Consider the following 15,869-nt stretch of genomic DNA (forward strand, 5'->3'; position numbering starts at 1 on the left):
TTAGTCATGAAATGTGTGGCAGCAGCTGTAGCAATCTAGCAGAGAATCTATTGGTTTTGTCACGTTGAATTATGGCAAAATTTTTACCAATAAATTTCTAATCAACTTTTTAGCAGATGAAACCATGGTTTCATCCATGGGGTCACTTCAAATTTTATAAGCTTTAAAGCCAACAGCCGCCCACGAAAATTAAACCAAACCACCACACGTTTACGTCCAAAAGTTTTTGTCGGTTGCTCTTTTCGTTTGCAAAGAGAGAAGTTTAATATTGTCAAAACTTGTCAACATTTTATCCATGAATCGCATCCAAATTAACAATAATTCTTCATATAAGACAGTGAAACAAACATCATCGCATTCACTAATATACAAGAACTCATTGACCCATGAATTATATACAAGAATTCATTTACTTGTCTGCCTAACTTACAATACACATGCAAAAGCAACTATATTAGAAGGTTGTCAGAGATTGATCTCTGATCATTTAAATAGTGAAATTAACATTTCAACATGATATCAACAGATGACACGAATAATGGCAATGTGATAATAATTTTTAGTTAAGTTAAACTCTATAAAAAGTAGGCTGCTAATTTGCTTGCATGGCGGCTAAAGTCCAGTATAGATCCAAGAGCTTGGCCCAAAGTACTATGGATTCGGATCTTAACTGTTCATTTTCTCGCCATGCAGCGTGACACTGATTAATGACTGAACTTAGCCTGTTCTTAAGCTGCTGGTTCTCTATGTTCATCCGGTTCACTTGGTCCGTGAGGTTCTCCAAGTGCCTCTTTTTTCTCCAACGTGACCGCCTGGCTGACTCCCGGTTTGATATCATGCGTCTATGCTTCCTCTCGTCCGGTGAAAATACCGCCCGACTTGAACCTTCTGAACCGGAGTTTGGACTAACCCGTTCATCAGATTCAAGAAATGATAATAATTCTTCAACTTCTTCGGGTGTAAAACCAGTTTCATGAACCGGTATTTGGAATTGAACCGCTTCTTCAGCTAAGAACATTGGGTTAATAAGACGAAACCAAATAAGAAAAATCAAAGTAAACCAACCAAAATGAGGCTAGAAATTTTAAATTGATGCTAGGAAGTAAGAGAAGAGGGGAAAAGGGAAGGACAGAAGAGGAGGGAAAGGGTATTTAAAGAGAGGGAAGGGACATCTAGGGTCCTCGTGAACAAAAGATTTTGGAATTGCAGGGATACTTTTCCAAAAACATAAAGGAAAAAAGTTACCATTTCAAAGCAATGTTAAATACTTTAGTTTTTTTTTTTTTAATTATCCTTATATTAAAGGCAGTGGGGGTCATTTTTTTCTTTATTTTTTTTACAGACAATCGGTGGGCCTTGCAGAATATTAGGTTTACCTTAATCACGAAGATTCAAACAAAAATAAATTAAAAAATTTTGTCTTTAATATTATCAATGAAATTTTTTAATTTTGTAGTCGATAGGATTAAAAATTAACGTGTGTTTTTTAGTTAATTTTTATCTTTTTTAATATACTTTAATTACTTTATTAATCTTATTTGTAAAGTTTAAAACTTACATTATAAGTAGATGAAATAATTATAAAAAAAAAAAAAAACTGCCTGAGAAGTGATATATATTAGATAGACAAATAAAAAAAATCATGTGGGATACAAAAGGGAGAAAGGTGGCAGTCCTACTATAATTTTAAAAAAATAAAAAATTTTCGAAGAGAAAAATGTTTAAAGGTGTTGCTAGAGAGATTGTGGATCAAGGACTACTGGGTAGGGGTTACGTGGATTTTGTCGGGGTGTTTAGTTACAATGATTATGAGAAGCATAAGGCACATTTGCATGTGGGAGAAAAGACAATGGCAAACATGCATTACACATTAGGGTTTTTCTTTTTCTTTTTTTGTTAAATTATTTGTTAGTGTATTTTATTTATGAGAAAAGTGTATAGTAGGTAACTTGATTTAAGAAAATATTTATTTTATAAAACTAGAATGTTATAAAATTTTTGACAAATTTATTGGAAATAAAATTTCCAAGTCCAATGAAAAACAACAAAAAAATATCATATGAGAAAAGAATAAATAAACAGAAATCCATATGGTGATCTTATACTAAGAATCTCGACATTTTTAAGGTACTTTTTACTCTTCTGCAAAAGTAAGCAAAAATTGTAGTTTTTGTGAGGGAATTAGGATTGCCTTTTGTTTGAGTTACTCTTGACCTTTTCCCCTCCCAAAACTTCAGAGTCATTTGCTTTTCTTCTAATATATTATTCTTTATTGATTTTAAATTGTTTCCCAGTACTGCAGATTCCAGGGTAGTGTTATTGGAAGTTTTTCGTTTATTTGGCAGTCAGTTCTCGTTTCAGAATCATTTTAAGCTAACCATTCCCAAAAGGCCAAACTACTATAGTGGAGGCTAACATGCACAAGATCGATTTTTAATTAATTTTTATTTATTTTATGAAAGTGAGCTCAACCATTATCATTTTAACTCAGGATATTACGTGCTTTAAGTTCTTTTGAGGTATTTTTAATGATTAACTGCTTTACTTAATCCTTTTTTATAATTCACTGCTTTAATTAACAAATAGAGAAGTTGGCTTCATGTGCTGCTGCAACTGATTCTCATTAAAAGCCATTACATCTGGATGCCTTATCCCTTTTTCTTAATGTCATTTACCTTTTGTTGCGCTAAAAGACTGCCTCAATTTGTCGGGTAAGACCCCATAGTAGCAATGGCGCATTAATGTTTTTTTTTTTTTAAACTTATAATACAGGTAGGGGCATTTTCAAAATTTTGTTTTAACCTAATTTTTTTTCAAACAATTTTAAAAATGCATTTACTTATGTCAATTTGATGCGTTCAGAATTTTTCTCTCAAATAACCTCTCACAATCTAATTTTGATTGACAAAAAAAAAAAAGCCTCCTTTTCTTGTCATGGCTATATAATTTTACTGGAATTATATATAGTTCCAGTAAGAAGCAATTGGAAGAATTATTTATTGAAAGCTAAAGGACTCTTATCGAATCTTTCGTAACGACAGTTTAATGACTAACTAGGTATGAAGTTTCAAATTAAAATAATCTTTTAAAAATAGATTATTATTCCCGTAGGCTTGTTTATAATAACATAACAATTTCGATCTTATAATAAAGTAATGAGAAATTAAATATATATATATGATTTTTTTTTTGTACATATAAATAAAGATAATAATAAAGTATTAAAGGGCCAAGCCAAGATCTTCCTAGGATATGGTTGTTTCAACTTTCAAATAGGTTATAGTTAACGAACCAAAAGTAGTTCATGTCTTTTGGCACAACTGAAGCGTCAACATTTCCCTCAATAAAACAGTCCTTTTGGAGTTTTATAAGACGAAGCAATTGTTTAAAAGCCAATAGCCTATAGCCACGCGTCCCAACACCAGAAGCCCTTTGCTATAATTGAGTATTACTTCGGAAGCAGGCAAACCCAGTGGAGCCTCTCACTCTCTCTCTATGTCTCTCCCATGTGCACCCAAAAGCTGAAATGTTGAAATCTCATTGCCCTTTGTTTATTTTCAGAGGCCAACACTGGTTCTCAAAAATATATCGAGTTTAAAGACAAGGCAACCACAGTCCACAAAAGATCAAATCAAAAGTGATGCAAATCTAAGTTTTTCCAAGCAGTTGTCTAGTTATAGACTGCATAATTTAACTAGTTTTGGCAAAAGTAAATTTGATAGTATGGAAAGCCAAAGTAAAGCACCGAACACAAAATTGAACTGGTTGGCCAATGAGAAAAAGAACCATAACAGCAATTAAGAAAGGATAAGTACCTTTGACACTCGAAGAGAACATATATGGAAACTGACACTCCTCGAGTATTTTAAAAACTTCTAGGGTTAGCTCAATACTGCAAAGAGAAACAATTCGTATGCAAATGGAAGGATTAATGCCAAGTGATAGCCTTTGCCATAGAACAGTTAGGAAAGTTGAACGTAAAACCTTTTCATCCTTTAGGAATGTAAAAAGAATCTGATACAATGAAGTAGCATAAAGAACAGACTAGCATCTACAATTAATATTATACAATATTTCATCATACAGCCTTAAGACACTCAACCCCACACAAATATAGTGGGGAGAGAGAGAGAATTTCCTTTCGTGCTCTGGAAGGTGGGATTTTTTGGACATTTTTTGCTAGTATACCTCTTGAATGCTTTTTCCTTCTGCAGGTTGCATCTACTCATCTGTTTCGCAGATTTTGGCAACAAGAAATACAAGACATTTACAAGTTCACTGGAGGACTTCCCTGAGTTTGGCAATAAGCAAAAATAGAACTTACCACACTCATTGGCATGCAGAGAAAAATCAGTGAAGGCAGCCTATGAGATTACAATACAAAGATCATACCTTGAACAAAAGATCATAAGCAATGTGTTCCCAAGGCAATGTTATAGACATTAAGCAGCATTTCAGAGGTATCATCTCTTCATCAGAAGTTGAAGTGGCAGCAGCTGCTGCATAAGCATGCTTTGCTGCCACAGATGCAACAGAAGCTGCTTTACGAACAATTGAGCCAAGCCCGAAACCCCTTTTCGACATAACTGGTGAAAATGGACCCGAATCTTGCTTGCTTTGGTCTGATAGAGAAACATTTATTTAGTGTTTGACTCAATCCTTGCATGCACCACCTTTCACATAACATGATCAATCATCTAATATCTATTTCATTAAACTAATCAGTTGCTCATAACAAGCGGAAAGATAGAGCATTAGAAATAAAGGGAAGCAAAGTATTCATAATAACTTCCATAAGTAATGGCATACGGATTGTTCACAGTTCAAATGCTAGCACAAACTAAACTGAGAACACATCGTTCACTACAGGTAATTACTAATTACCATTTACCATAAAACTCAATACCCTCAAATTTATTTTCACTTTGAAGTGTGACATAATGATTGATCAATGGGACATAGGACAATTTGGGTTTTGACACACAATAAGCCTAGAGAAACATAGGTCATAATCAATTTACAGTCAGTTGCCATAAGCAATTTACAGTCAGTTGCCAAATTTAATATACATAAGCATTGAGAAAATCAAGAAACATAGAAGAAAGTGAATTTTACAAGATAATTCGAAGTAGGAAATTCTTACCGACCTGCAACACCAGAAACAGCCACTTCAACTTCCCCACGTCCTCCAGGACCTTTCATGTAAAGTCTGTCTGTTTTGCCAGGGGAATGACCAATTGACAGAAGACTTCCAAATCGAGAACTCCCAGCTGAGAAAGAAAGACAAATGATATGAGATGAGAACTAAATAAGCATGAAGAAGACATTAAGAACAAACTAAAAGCCAAGGATAAGCTGTTTAGAACATTAGCTAAGAAGTCTACATATTCTGCATCCTTTAAACTACAGCAAGCTTAGTCAGCTAGAAATCAACTGGAAGTTTACAGAGTTAATATGTCCGTTTTTCTATTGGCACATTACCATTATTATCTTTTATAAACGAAGAAAATGTTGTGCTAAGAGGTACCAAAGGGGGGGAGGGGGTTGCCAACCCATTACAAGACAGCAGTAAAAGGTACATTAATTGTTGCTTAAACAAAAGAACCAAGTTCAATGTCACATAAGCCATGCTTACACGTATCACATATCTATCAATTTCTTCATCAACATTCAACACGTAAAAACCATGCAGAAAGTATCTTATCCTCTGATGCACTAAGTTTTTGCAGAACTCCGAATGAACAAAAACAGAAGCCAATTCTTAGAAAGAGTAAGAAGGTATACCATCATATGCATCCCGAACCATTTGATAGCTCACAAATCCAGAAAAAAGTGTAAGCTGCAATAACAACTAGCTGCATGTCAAGTTTTCCGCAAACTGATCTTTGTTGCATTTAAAGAATTCCTGAGCAGCTTTTTCACAGAATAAATCCATATAAATACTGAAACTCAAGCATCAGTCTATTTGATGCTAACCAAAATGTTATTAATAACTTACACCTTCAAAACTAATTCATTATAATAAAATATTCCAAGTTGGCATTGTTAAAATGATACAACAACAACAACACACTAAGCCTTATATCCCATATTCTGGAGTCAGCTGTATGAAAAACTATATAAGAGAATCAAATTAGGCTGTAGTTTGAATCCTCTTGCGCCACTCATTTCTATCAACAAGCACATTTTCATTTAATTCCTTAACCATCATATTGATTTTTTTATTATTTGCATCCATATCTTTCATGGTTTACCTCTAGATGTTTTGATCTCTCCTAGATCTAGAGACTCAATTCTCCTAATCGGTGCACAACTAGGCCTACATTTCGCATGTCCAAACCATCGCAAACGGCCCTCTCTCATCTTCTCTTCAATTCGGACTACCCTTAATTTTTCTCAAATCTCTTCATTTCTGATTTTATCTCTTCTAGTCTTACCACACATCCATCTAAGCATCCTCATCTCTACTACATTCATTTTCTTCACATGTTGTTTCTTAACAACCCAACACTCAGTTCCATATAGTAATACAGGCCTTATAGTTGTTTTATACAACTTCGCTTTAAACTTTAAAGGCATGTTGCGATCAAACAACACACCCAACGCACTTCGCCACCTCACCCATCCTGCTTGTATCCTATATTTGACATCTGCTTCTATCTCAGTATCACTCTAAATAATTGATTCCAAATATCGAAACTAGCTACTCTTTGGTACTCTCTCACCATCCAACTTAATCACACTAGTACCCACTTCCTAGTTATTACTAAACTTGCATTCCATATATTCAGTTTTAGATCTACTCAATTTAAAACCTCGAGACTCCAATGTACTCCTCCATAATTCTAATTTCGCATTAAGGGCATCACAAGTTTCCACAACTAAGACTATATCGTCGGCAAATAACATACACCATGGCACCTTATCTTGGATACGTCCAGTGAACTTGTCCATAACTAATGCCAAAAGGACAGGACTTAGTGTTGAGCTTTGACGTAATCTTGAGATAATAAGAAAGCTATCTGTCATACCTCAAACCGTCCTCACATTCGTTACCACTCCTTAGGGTTACCACTCCTTAGGGTTAAAATGGTAACGTAGGAAAAATAATTTTCTTCTCATGCATATCTACCCCTTTCATGGTTTATGTTAATTTGACTTGAATGTTCACAGGAAAATGTAAAGCAAGATTCCTTCTGCACAAAAATGAACCATTGTTAAAACTACAAAGGCAGCCCATTAAGTTGTAGTCAACTATGCCACCTCACTTGCCTCTTAGCAATTCATTGTTGTAAAGAACAGTGAATAATTCGACTATCATAAAATTACATCAAAAGCCAAGCAGTTCTAAACACCTTCAGAAGTGAAGACCCTGGTTGATCGTGGAACTAATACACATAAATTATCACAAAGCACCTGAGAAAGGACCCAAACCTTACTATTTTTTGTCTTCATAGAATTAGTATCTACTCTCAATGGTAATTTGTTGCTAGAACTGCTATCATTTGTATCCTTTTCATTAGGAAATGCTGCCCCTTCATGTGCATTAAGAAGCACACAATAGCAATGATCCATATCTGTCAAGACCTGCGTGAGGAGAAAAAAAATGTCACAGCTACGTATTAGAGGTCCTACAATTAACCAAAAATTTCCGCTTTTCATGAAACCTGCAACGTCATTATAAATAAAAAAGAACAACATGACAACACTATAACCAAGAAAGGGTGCAAATCTTCAATAAAAGAAGTGACTTTGGTCCTTACACACTACACAAATACCAAGTTCCCAACTTCTTGCTAGCTCAGTGCTTTTGAAATGGGTTGCAAGAGGGAGGCAGTAATGCTAGCCAAGTTGAAACCCCTTATAGTGATCTAAACTTATTCTAATGCAAAAAGAGCAGTAGTTTACTTAATTGGAAATTTCATTATAAATAAATTAATTTGAAAAAATATAATATATCAAGCGCATTTATGCAACAAAATGAGCATAAACACACAGATGAATAACTTCATAAAGGAAAAGAAAGCAATTACCACTGCATCAAAAGTGGAGTCAAAATCGTCTATTGCGAAACATATGTCTGGATAGGCAGGTGTTGTCTCTACTTCCTAGATACATGTTAGCAAGAATGTCATGAAATTGAAGAAAGCTCAATATCACCACGATTGCTGAAAATAGAAAGGCTTGCCTTTTTTGAGTCCAAATGAAAATTTACTCGGCTGGGAGATGCATAAACAGTCTTCACAACCTGCAGGACAGCAGAATGAAAGCTTGACGATTAGGTAATGCAGCATCCAAATGTTGGCATGGACATTTTGGAATCCTTGCAAGAGACAGTATTTGATTTAGCATAAAAATAATTAAAGTTATAGGATTCAAATTGCAAAAATTTGCAGCCTATGGCTTATAACAAGAAGGATGAATTCAGTAATTAACGCAGGATATTAGAAGCAATGGTTGCATGTTTTTCTCTAGACTTCTCAGCAAAAAAATTTGGTCAGATTTTCTCCATGACAACAGATATTAATTTCGACAATAAGAACAATTCCAAAAGGTTAAAGAAATATATATATATATATATGTCCTCCCCAAGGTTACCTAAATCATTAGCAGGAGTTACCTTGTAGATAGCAGACAATGGTGTATCTTGCCCCACTTGATGATGTCTAAGGACATCGTGACTGGAAAAAGTGGAAAAATAACTCATAGTTCAAATTTAATCAAAATCTAACACACGGAATCTATCAATAAAGAAAAATACATAAGCAGCAGATAAATATCTCTTTTCTTTCTCAAACTTAATATTAAAGTTCAGAGACAGAAAAGTAAGTTCACAAAGGGGGAAGAGGAGAGGAGGAAACAATAGGCATTGTTAGAGTAATAAGAAATAGAATATAGCATTTAACTTAAGGAAAGAATCAACCATAGATAGTAACAACATGAAGCTGACATACAGAAAAATAATCAAAATATGCATCAAAGTGCATAGATAAGACACAACAAAGGAAGCAAAGAAGAAACCTGCAAATCGCTACGGTTACAGTGTACGAAGTATGGGCAACCATGTTCAAGTAGAATGAGCGCCTCCAATCCACCTCCGATATACTCTCACCAACTAACTTATCCAACTGGTTCACAAAAGTAAAGACAATTATATATTAACTAGAATTAAAAATAAGACACAATTTGCACCTATGGCATTATAACGAGAAGCTAATGAATCAACTTAAACAAGAAGACCCAATTCAGATTCAAGTTGGTTTTGACTTTCTTTTACCTCAGGTGCCCACCTGCGTACAAAGTACGGAGCGACATCGTCGTCGTTATCATTAAAACCTTGTCCCCTCTGTAGCAGCATAAATTGAAACAATTAGCTTAATTTTCCAAAGTTAAAATTTTTATTTTTGATTTTTTTGAGATAAAATTAACAAGAAGTGATCGGGATTTGATACCCATTTTCTGACGAAAAATATGAGATCATCGTCTTGGCGTCCCCTCGATTCCTTACCCCGAACGAAATACAAATCGAAGACATCGTGCCAAAATTGGCCGTCCATTTCAACGTCGGAAGCATCTTGTTCTTCCACCGTCGTTTTCCCCAACAAATTCGAGTGCTTTTTAACCATGCTCAGTAACTCAAACCTAGACCCAACATTAAATTTTCAAAAAATAATAAAAAAATTAACATTTTTACTCGAACATGAAATTGTGGGAGAGATAAAACCCTAATCTTGAACGCGTTTACCTGGAAGGGGTTTCTTCACCAATGCGGATCATGGCTTTTTTTTTTCTTTGAGCGGTTGATGAGGTGCGGTTCTGTGGATTGAATTTTAAATTAATGTGCCGTTAAATGTAGTGCCTTTTTTGAAGATTTCGACGATGGATTGGGGAATTTATGACCAGATTTCAAGGTATTTAAAGCTGGCGCGAGGTTGATCCGCGTAGCAGTAAGTCGCTGCTGAGGCGTGAGGGAGAGAAAAAGAGACGACTCTTTCTTTCGATTTAAAACGGAAAAAGAAAATTGAAAAACGGTAAAAAGCTTGGTGCCTGCTGCTTGGAAGACAGACGGAGCTTTGGGCCTTTTATAGTGAGCTACTGGACCCATTTCTTGGCTTAACCTAATTGAACTTGTAAACCCAATAATCGAATTTTTTGTAGTGGGTTTTGGGCCTGAGACGGACCAAAACTAACAAAATGGCCCACATTAAAAATCGAAAATTTCTTATCATTTCTTTCCAAATTAAAGTATTTTATCGGGAAATTAATTTTTACATAATAAACAAAAAATTTATCTTCGTTTTGCCCAATAGTTACTCAATTATTATGAAAAGTAGGGAACTAATCCTTTTTACTGATACAAAATAAGATGATTGAAAATACAAGACGTGTGAGAGAAGATATAATCAATCAACATATAAATCTTTAAAGAAATTTAAATAAAAAATTGATAAATGAGATTAATTTTTTTTTTCTTAATCATTGTAAAAATAAGGAGTTATGAATGATACCAACTGTCCACTTTTCTTTATAAAAAATCATAATTTAAAAATAAAAAAATAAATATTAATATTTAAATTTTAAATTTATCGAATATAATTTTTTAAAATTAATTATATATAATCAATTAAATTAAATTTTGAATTTAAATATCAACCGTCCTATTTAAATAACTCTTTATATTAGTTTTATTTAGGAGTATGTAAGACATTTATGACTACAATTCTTTTTGTTCACTCTTTTTGAAGAATAAATTCTAGCACTAAAATTTTTTAAAATCAAGAAAGGCATTTAGAATCTAATGATCAATTGGATACTTCTTTAAGATCTTTAGTGAAACTAGTCTTAAGACACAAGAATTACACATGGATAGTTGTCAACTGTCTTACTACAAAATTTCTCACTTTAGGTAATATCTTTAATGCAGATTTGAAATTGAAACCTTAAGAACCATTTTTCTTATGAAAATTTGCGAAGTACGTGAAAAGTGAAACTACAGAAGCTAAAAGAACAAGAACACCTTTCCAGCACAACATCCGGGTAAACAAAGACATATCCAGTACTATGATTCTCAATCATTTAGCAGGCTAGCTAGCTCATGCGTTTGGATTGAAGACTGAACGGATAACCAAAATGATTGATAATCAAAGATAATGATCAAGTTAAAGCTAAATTGAAGATTAAAAACGATTAGGGAACGGTATTTGGTGGGGTTTGATTTGACCCCTCACCATGAAAAATGAAACCTCTCCTTTTAATTTCTCGAGAGTTGTTATGGTGGCATAAATCCAAGGAGTTGTGATTTAAAGATAAGGGGCAAGTCCCTTCCTCTTGGTTGGCTCAAATTCCCTTTTTTTTTTTTTTTTAATGCTGCTGTTAGGCCTTCTGGTTCAATGGCAGTCTGCTAGGAGGGGTGGAATGAACTTTTGGTTCAATTGGCAATATATTAGAATTAATGTTTGAAAGTTGTGAGTTAAAAAACTTTATGTTTTTAATTTTTTTAATCAAATAAATATAATTTAAAGGTTCAAAGCAGATTAAAAATAAAAATAAAAATAATAGGGGTGAAAGGGGAATGAAAAAAAAAATGCGAATTTTGCTGTTATAAAGAAACAAGCTTTGGATTCCTGAATAGGTTGGTAGAAAAGGGATTAAAAAAAAAAAAGCAAAAGAAATTTTGCCCAACAGTTCCAACAAACAACGTTATGATAATTATACCCAAAATGTCAACATCATTCAAAATCGTTCATATTTTATATATATATAAACACATTTGATGATTCATGTGTTTATATAATGTAAATTATTCATTATATATACACACGATAATTCATGTATTTATATAATATAAAATATTAAAATTTTTGTATTATATGTTATATTTTAAATAAAAATTATTTATATAAAAATATAATTTTTTTTGTTTTATTAAGTTCATATATAATTATTTTTAAAATTTTAAATCATATAAATTTTATATTTTTTATATCAAATTTATATCATATTATTATATCATATTTTAAATTATTAAATCTAATCAAAAATCGTTTTTGAATATTTAAAGCACCACCCTTAGTTAATATTTACTCTGTATTTTTCTACGAAAATAAATATCAGCTGAGCATTCTTTCAGTAGGATGAAAAAGTAATGAAAATGTGGATCAATCTGAGTGTAGTATCTGAAGTATTGAGTTCCATTCATAAGAGGAAAAGATATACTATATATACGTATGTTAAGCACTACCAAATAGCAAAAAATTCAACGAGGAAAATTATCATAAGCATTAATAACATACAACCAAAGCCAATTTCTGGTTTTGAATGTTAAAGTATTTGATTTTTTATAATCATACATCGGATTTGCTTGCAAGTTGCAATGAAGCTTCTATCAAATTCTTTAAAAAAAAAAATTTTAAATACCCAGGCTGGTTGTGAGTATAAGTGAGAAAGTGGAATTATTTAGAAGAATCAGAATACTTTCATGTCATGATTTGGCAAGTAACATGTGCTTAAGGAAGATCTAACCTTATGAATTAATGAAAAAAAAAATTAAGAACCTTCCATTTTCTTGGAGGAATAATTAATAAAAATTTATCAGTTTTCCAGCAAAATTTTTTAGCCACTTGCAAATTATTTATGTAATTATAAACAATCTGAGTTCTGAATAATTGACCTGAAAATGTATTGTAAAAAAATTAGAAGATTGAAGAATTAATTGATCACATTGAATAAAAATGTTTAAAGCATAAGAGGAAGAAATTTTCTTATTTTCCATTTCATATTCATCGGAAATTCAAACAAAAGTAAATATATTTAACTCTTTCGCAGTTTTACCATTGTCAAATCCTCCCCAACAGCCATAATTCCATTAAAACTTTCACAAATCTGAGAAACTTCATCATATTTAACTTACCAAATAAATAAACAAAAATATTTCCAACCCTTCAGCCTTCAAGAAACGCTACTCCTCCTTTCTTCCCTTTCCCTGTCCTCCTCCGGCTAGTAGTTCCAACATCATGCATCAGGTTCCCATCACTATGAATCAAAGGCACGTCGTTGGCTTCGTCACCGTCGTCTTCCGTGGCTATACGGATGCAAGAACATCGTTCTAGTGATGCAAAGAATGCAGTTGCAACACCATTGATGAACCACATTGCAACACCATCAAGCTTTCCGCACACAGCAGCCGGTGACCCATGGGTGGATGATGAGGGCCGGACCATCCTAGGCTCGACGTTATTTGATCGAAGGTTGAAGAAACCAGAGCTGCAGCTACTTGTACCGGAGGTAGTGGCTGCCATGAATTTGGTATAATGAAAGTCTTGAAGTAGCTAGACACAGAAAGAGAGAGAGAGAGGTTTGGCTGAAGTTCAGGATGCCCCTTTAGCTCTTATGAGACTTGAATTATTGCTGTTGTTTCATTATGATTACAACAAGTCTAATTCTTGACATATGCCCTTAATCCATTGTGAAATTACAAGGGTGTTTTCCAAATTAGCAAGTTGACATTAGAAAACAAAAAAAAAAAAAAAACATTAACCCTATCCCATGGCACCCCAATCATCTCAATATATGTAGAGAAGGGCCCGCCCCTGCCCCCGCATGCACAGTGTTGTGTCCCAAGCCGGAATGGTAGACAATCACATTTCCTTTCACATTATTTGTTTTTTTTAATATAATGGAAGAATCTAAAGATATAGTGAAATATTTAATATAAAATTTTAAATTTATTAATTAATATGATATTTGAAAGATTATTTATTATTTATTATTATTTAAATTAAATACGTTAAGAATAAATATTATATTAATTTATAAATTTATAATTCAATTAGTATATTAAATATTTTATTATACTTTAAATTTTATTTTTGATATTAACCTTAAGAAGCAATTTCAATATTTTTATTTTTTTTTTCTTAGTAAATTTTAGTGTTATATTTATGATGATTTTGTAAAATTAGAACCAGAAATATAATGTCACGGACAACAACGTCATGGGTATACATAGTTTTAGAAATACTGCTCATTATATATAAATCATCTGGTCATATTTTAATTTTACTAAATAATGGATAGAAGTGCCTAAAGATTCTTTGTGAATTTCAGTACTAATGATTGGCAGTTTGGCACCAGATACTGAGTCACCGGGATGCCTAAAACTTTAAATACAAAGTACGAAATGTTTTAATTCAATTGATTTATTTAGTTATTTTTTTATTTTTAAATTATGATTCTTTTTATAAAATAATATGAAATGTTTTGTCAAATATCATGTAACCTTAGCATATATCTTATCAAATTAAGGATATTTTTATAATTTGAGGTCTTAAATATTCAAGTTTTCCTATGTAATCATTGGAGACCTATGACAGCGATAAATCAAATAATAAAGAATGGCAAAGGGGAGAATTTTGAGGGGCAAATTTGTGAAAGCATTGATACATTGTGAAGCAAGCTTAAAACAATAACAAAAGGCAAACCCCATCACATATCTTATGGATAGAACTTGGGCAATGCATGTAATTATTGTTCAAGTATAGACTAAGAACGTAATAGTAAAATGAAGGATAATGATGAGACCCAAAGGTGAAAGTGAGGCTAATCATAGTTTACCCCACTTGGCTGACCCACCCTTTTGCTTAACCTATCTAGCAATTAACAAATTAACTTTAGGTTTGGAGAGAGACCGAGATTAATTGTATAGTTAAAGCATGAAAAAAGGGTTCTTAGTTAAAATCTTAAATTCAATCTTTTAGTATGGGCAAAATGTATTCTATTTTACAAAATTATGTATATTTTGGTACAAAGAAGAATACAGTTTGAAAATAAAAAATTATAAATATTAAATTTTATTTTTTAAGAATGATTTTATGAATTAATTAAATTAAATAACAAAAAAATCGATAAATAAATTATTTACATTGATAAATTTTACCATTGATCGATCTTTATGGATATTTAAAATTAATTTGGGAATGTAAAATATAACCGAGCAAAAGAATTGTAAATAGTGGTAGTTGTTATATGAGAATTTAATCGAGCAACAAGTGTAGGACAAAATTTATTATGTGGAACAATGGAACGTGCTTTGTGCACTGTATGCATGAATAGATAGAGCGAAATGAATTATTGATGGCAGTCGGTGGGAACTTATTGCTTGAAGAGTTGATGCTGATATATATATATGAATTAAAATAGAGTAGGAAAATGTTGTAGGAATAATGAATTGATGATGACCATTCAGGCATTGGTAGCATTAATTATTATCATGAAGGTGAGTTGAATCTTTATACTGGCTTTTCCATATCAAAGAATAAATAATAAATGAATGCATCACATCTGGGAATGCACTTTTAAAGGTTATCTCTAATTTTTTATTAAAAAAAAAAGATTTGTTTGAAATTATTGTTGGATTGGAAATTGATTCAAGTACCCAAAAAAAATTTACGATTCGAAACATTATGCAAAAAAATTCATCTTTTTTCAGTAAAAGTTAGTTTGGAACAAAACCTGTGAATCCATTTGCAATAAATTGTCACATAAACAAGATTTTGGCACAAAATGCAGGTCCCAAACCAGTGATCAAACCATAATTGAGGCTTGATAATGATTATGTACTACTGCATGGAAACCGCTATAGCAGTAAGCACAACAATTGGGCTATGCTCTCGGCCAAGCGGTTTAAACAGATGGGGTTGCGTTGAGCTACCTTGATGTTGGGTCTGGATTCCTACCTTCAATGGGCTCATCATAATGTGATGAAGCTGCTGGTCCATTACCTGTTCCTTCAATCGTTTCGGCTCTGTAAATGAGCTAACAAATTTGGAATTGTCAAAACGGGAAACGTTTTTAATGGCTTCAAAAAGGAG

General features: G+C 32.7%; 2 protein-coding genes and 1 pseudogene across 4 annotated transcripts; all 3 read right to left on the bottom strand.

Moving 5' to 3' along the window:
- Nucleotides 1-338: 338 nt before the first annotated feature.
- Nucleotides 339-1,392, bottom strand: LOC111311331 (basic leucine zipper 4 pseudogene; annotated as a pseudogene).
- A 2,579-nt stretch (nt 1,393-3,971) lies between these two features.
- Nucleotides 3,972-10,056, bottom strand: CW7. Of its 3 annotated transcripts, none has more exons than XR_016345788.1 (12): nt 9,746-10,056; nt 9,453-9,642; nt 9,278-9,346; nt 9,022-9,128; nt 8,621-8,681; nt 8,189-8,248; nt 8,034-8,108; nt 7,435-7,587; nt 5,785-5,839; nt 5,144-5,270; nt 4,393-4,622; nt 3,972-4,291 (listed from the first exon to the last, which is right to left on the bottom strand). XR_016345788.1 is itself a non-coding variant. In XM_022912879.2 (12 exons), exons 1-12 carry the CDS (start codon nt 9,775-9,777, stop codon nt 4,268-4,270), a joined length of 1,179 nt encoding a protein of 392 aa, XP_022768614.1. In that variant the 5' UTR covers nt 9,778-10,056; the 3' UTR covers nt 3,972-4,267. The 3 variants fall into 3 exon arrangements, 2 of the variants coding, with proteins under 2 accessions (XP_022768614.1, XP_022768615.1); XM_022912879.2 differs by having other exon boundaries at nt 5,148-5,270; XM_022912880.2 differs by lacking the exon at nt 5,785-5,839 and having other exon boundaries at nt 5,148-5,270; nt 7,440-7,587.
- Nucleotides 10,057-12,748: 2,692 nt separating this feature from the next.
- LOC149520573 (uncharacterized) lies at nt 12,749-13,402 on the bottom strand. Its single transcript, XM_089766422.1, has one exon. The coding sequence runs from the start codon at nt 13,296-13,298 to the stop codon at nt 12,942-12,944; it is 357 nt and encodes a 118-aa protein (XP_089622548.1). The 5' UTR covers nt 13,299-13,402; the 3' UTR covers nt 12,749-12,941.
- Nucleotides 13,403-15,869: the final 2,467 nt, after the last annotated feature.

This window comes from Durio zibethinus, chromosome 1, assembly GCF_047325235.1.
Source record: "Durio zibethinus cultivar Kanyao isolate XHJ-2024 chromosome 1, ASM4732523v1, whole genome shotgun sequence".
NCBI classification, from domain to species: Eukaryota; Viridiplantae; Streptophyta; class Magnoliopsida; order Malvales; family Malvaceae; genus Durio; species Durio zibethinus.

Excerpts from the sequence above, each read along its gene's own strand:
- CW7 (XM_022912879.2), bottom strand. The coding sequence starts at position 9,777 with ATGATCCGCATTGGTGAAGAAACCCCTTCCAG. Across the intron at positions 8,249-8,620 it reads CATTGTCTGCTATCTACAAG|GTTGTGAAGACTGTTTATGC; the intron begins GTAACTCCTGCT and ends GCTGTCCTGCAG. Across the intron at positions 5,271-5,784 it reads GGTTCGGGATGCATATGATG|CTGGGAGTTCTCGATTTGGA; the intron begins GTATACCTTCTT and ends TTTCTTTCTCAG.
- LOC149520573 (XM_089766422.1), bottom strand. The coding sequence starts at position 13,298 with ATGGCAGCCACTACCTCCGGTACAAGTAGCTGCAGCTCTGGTTTCTTC.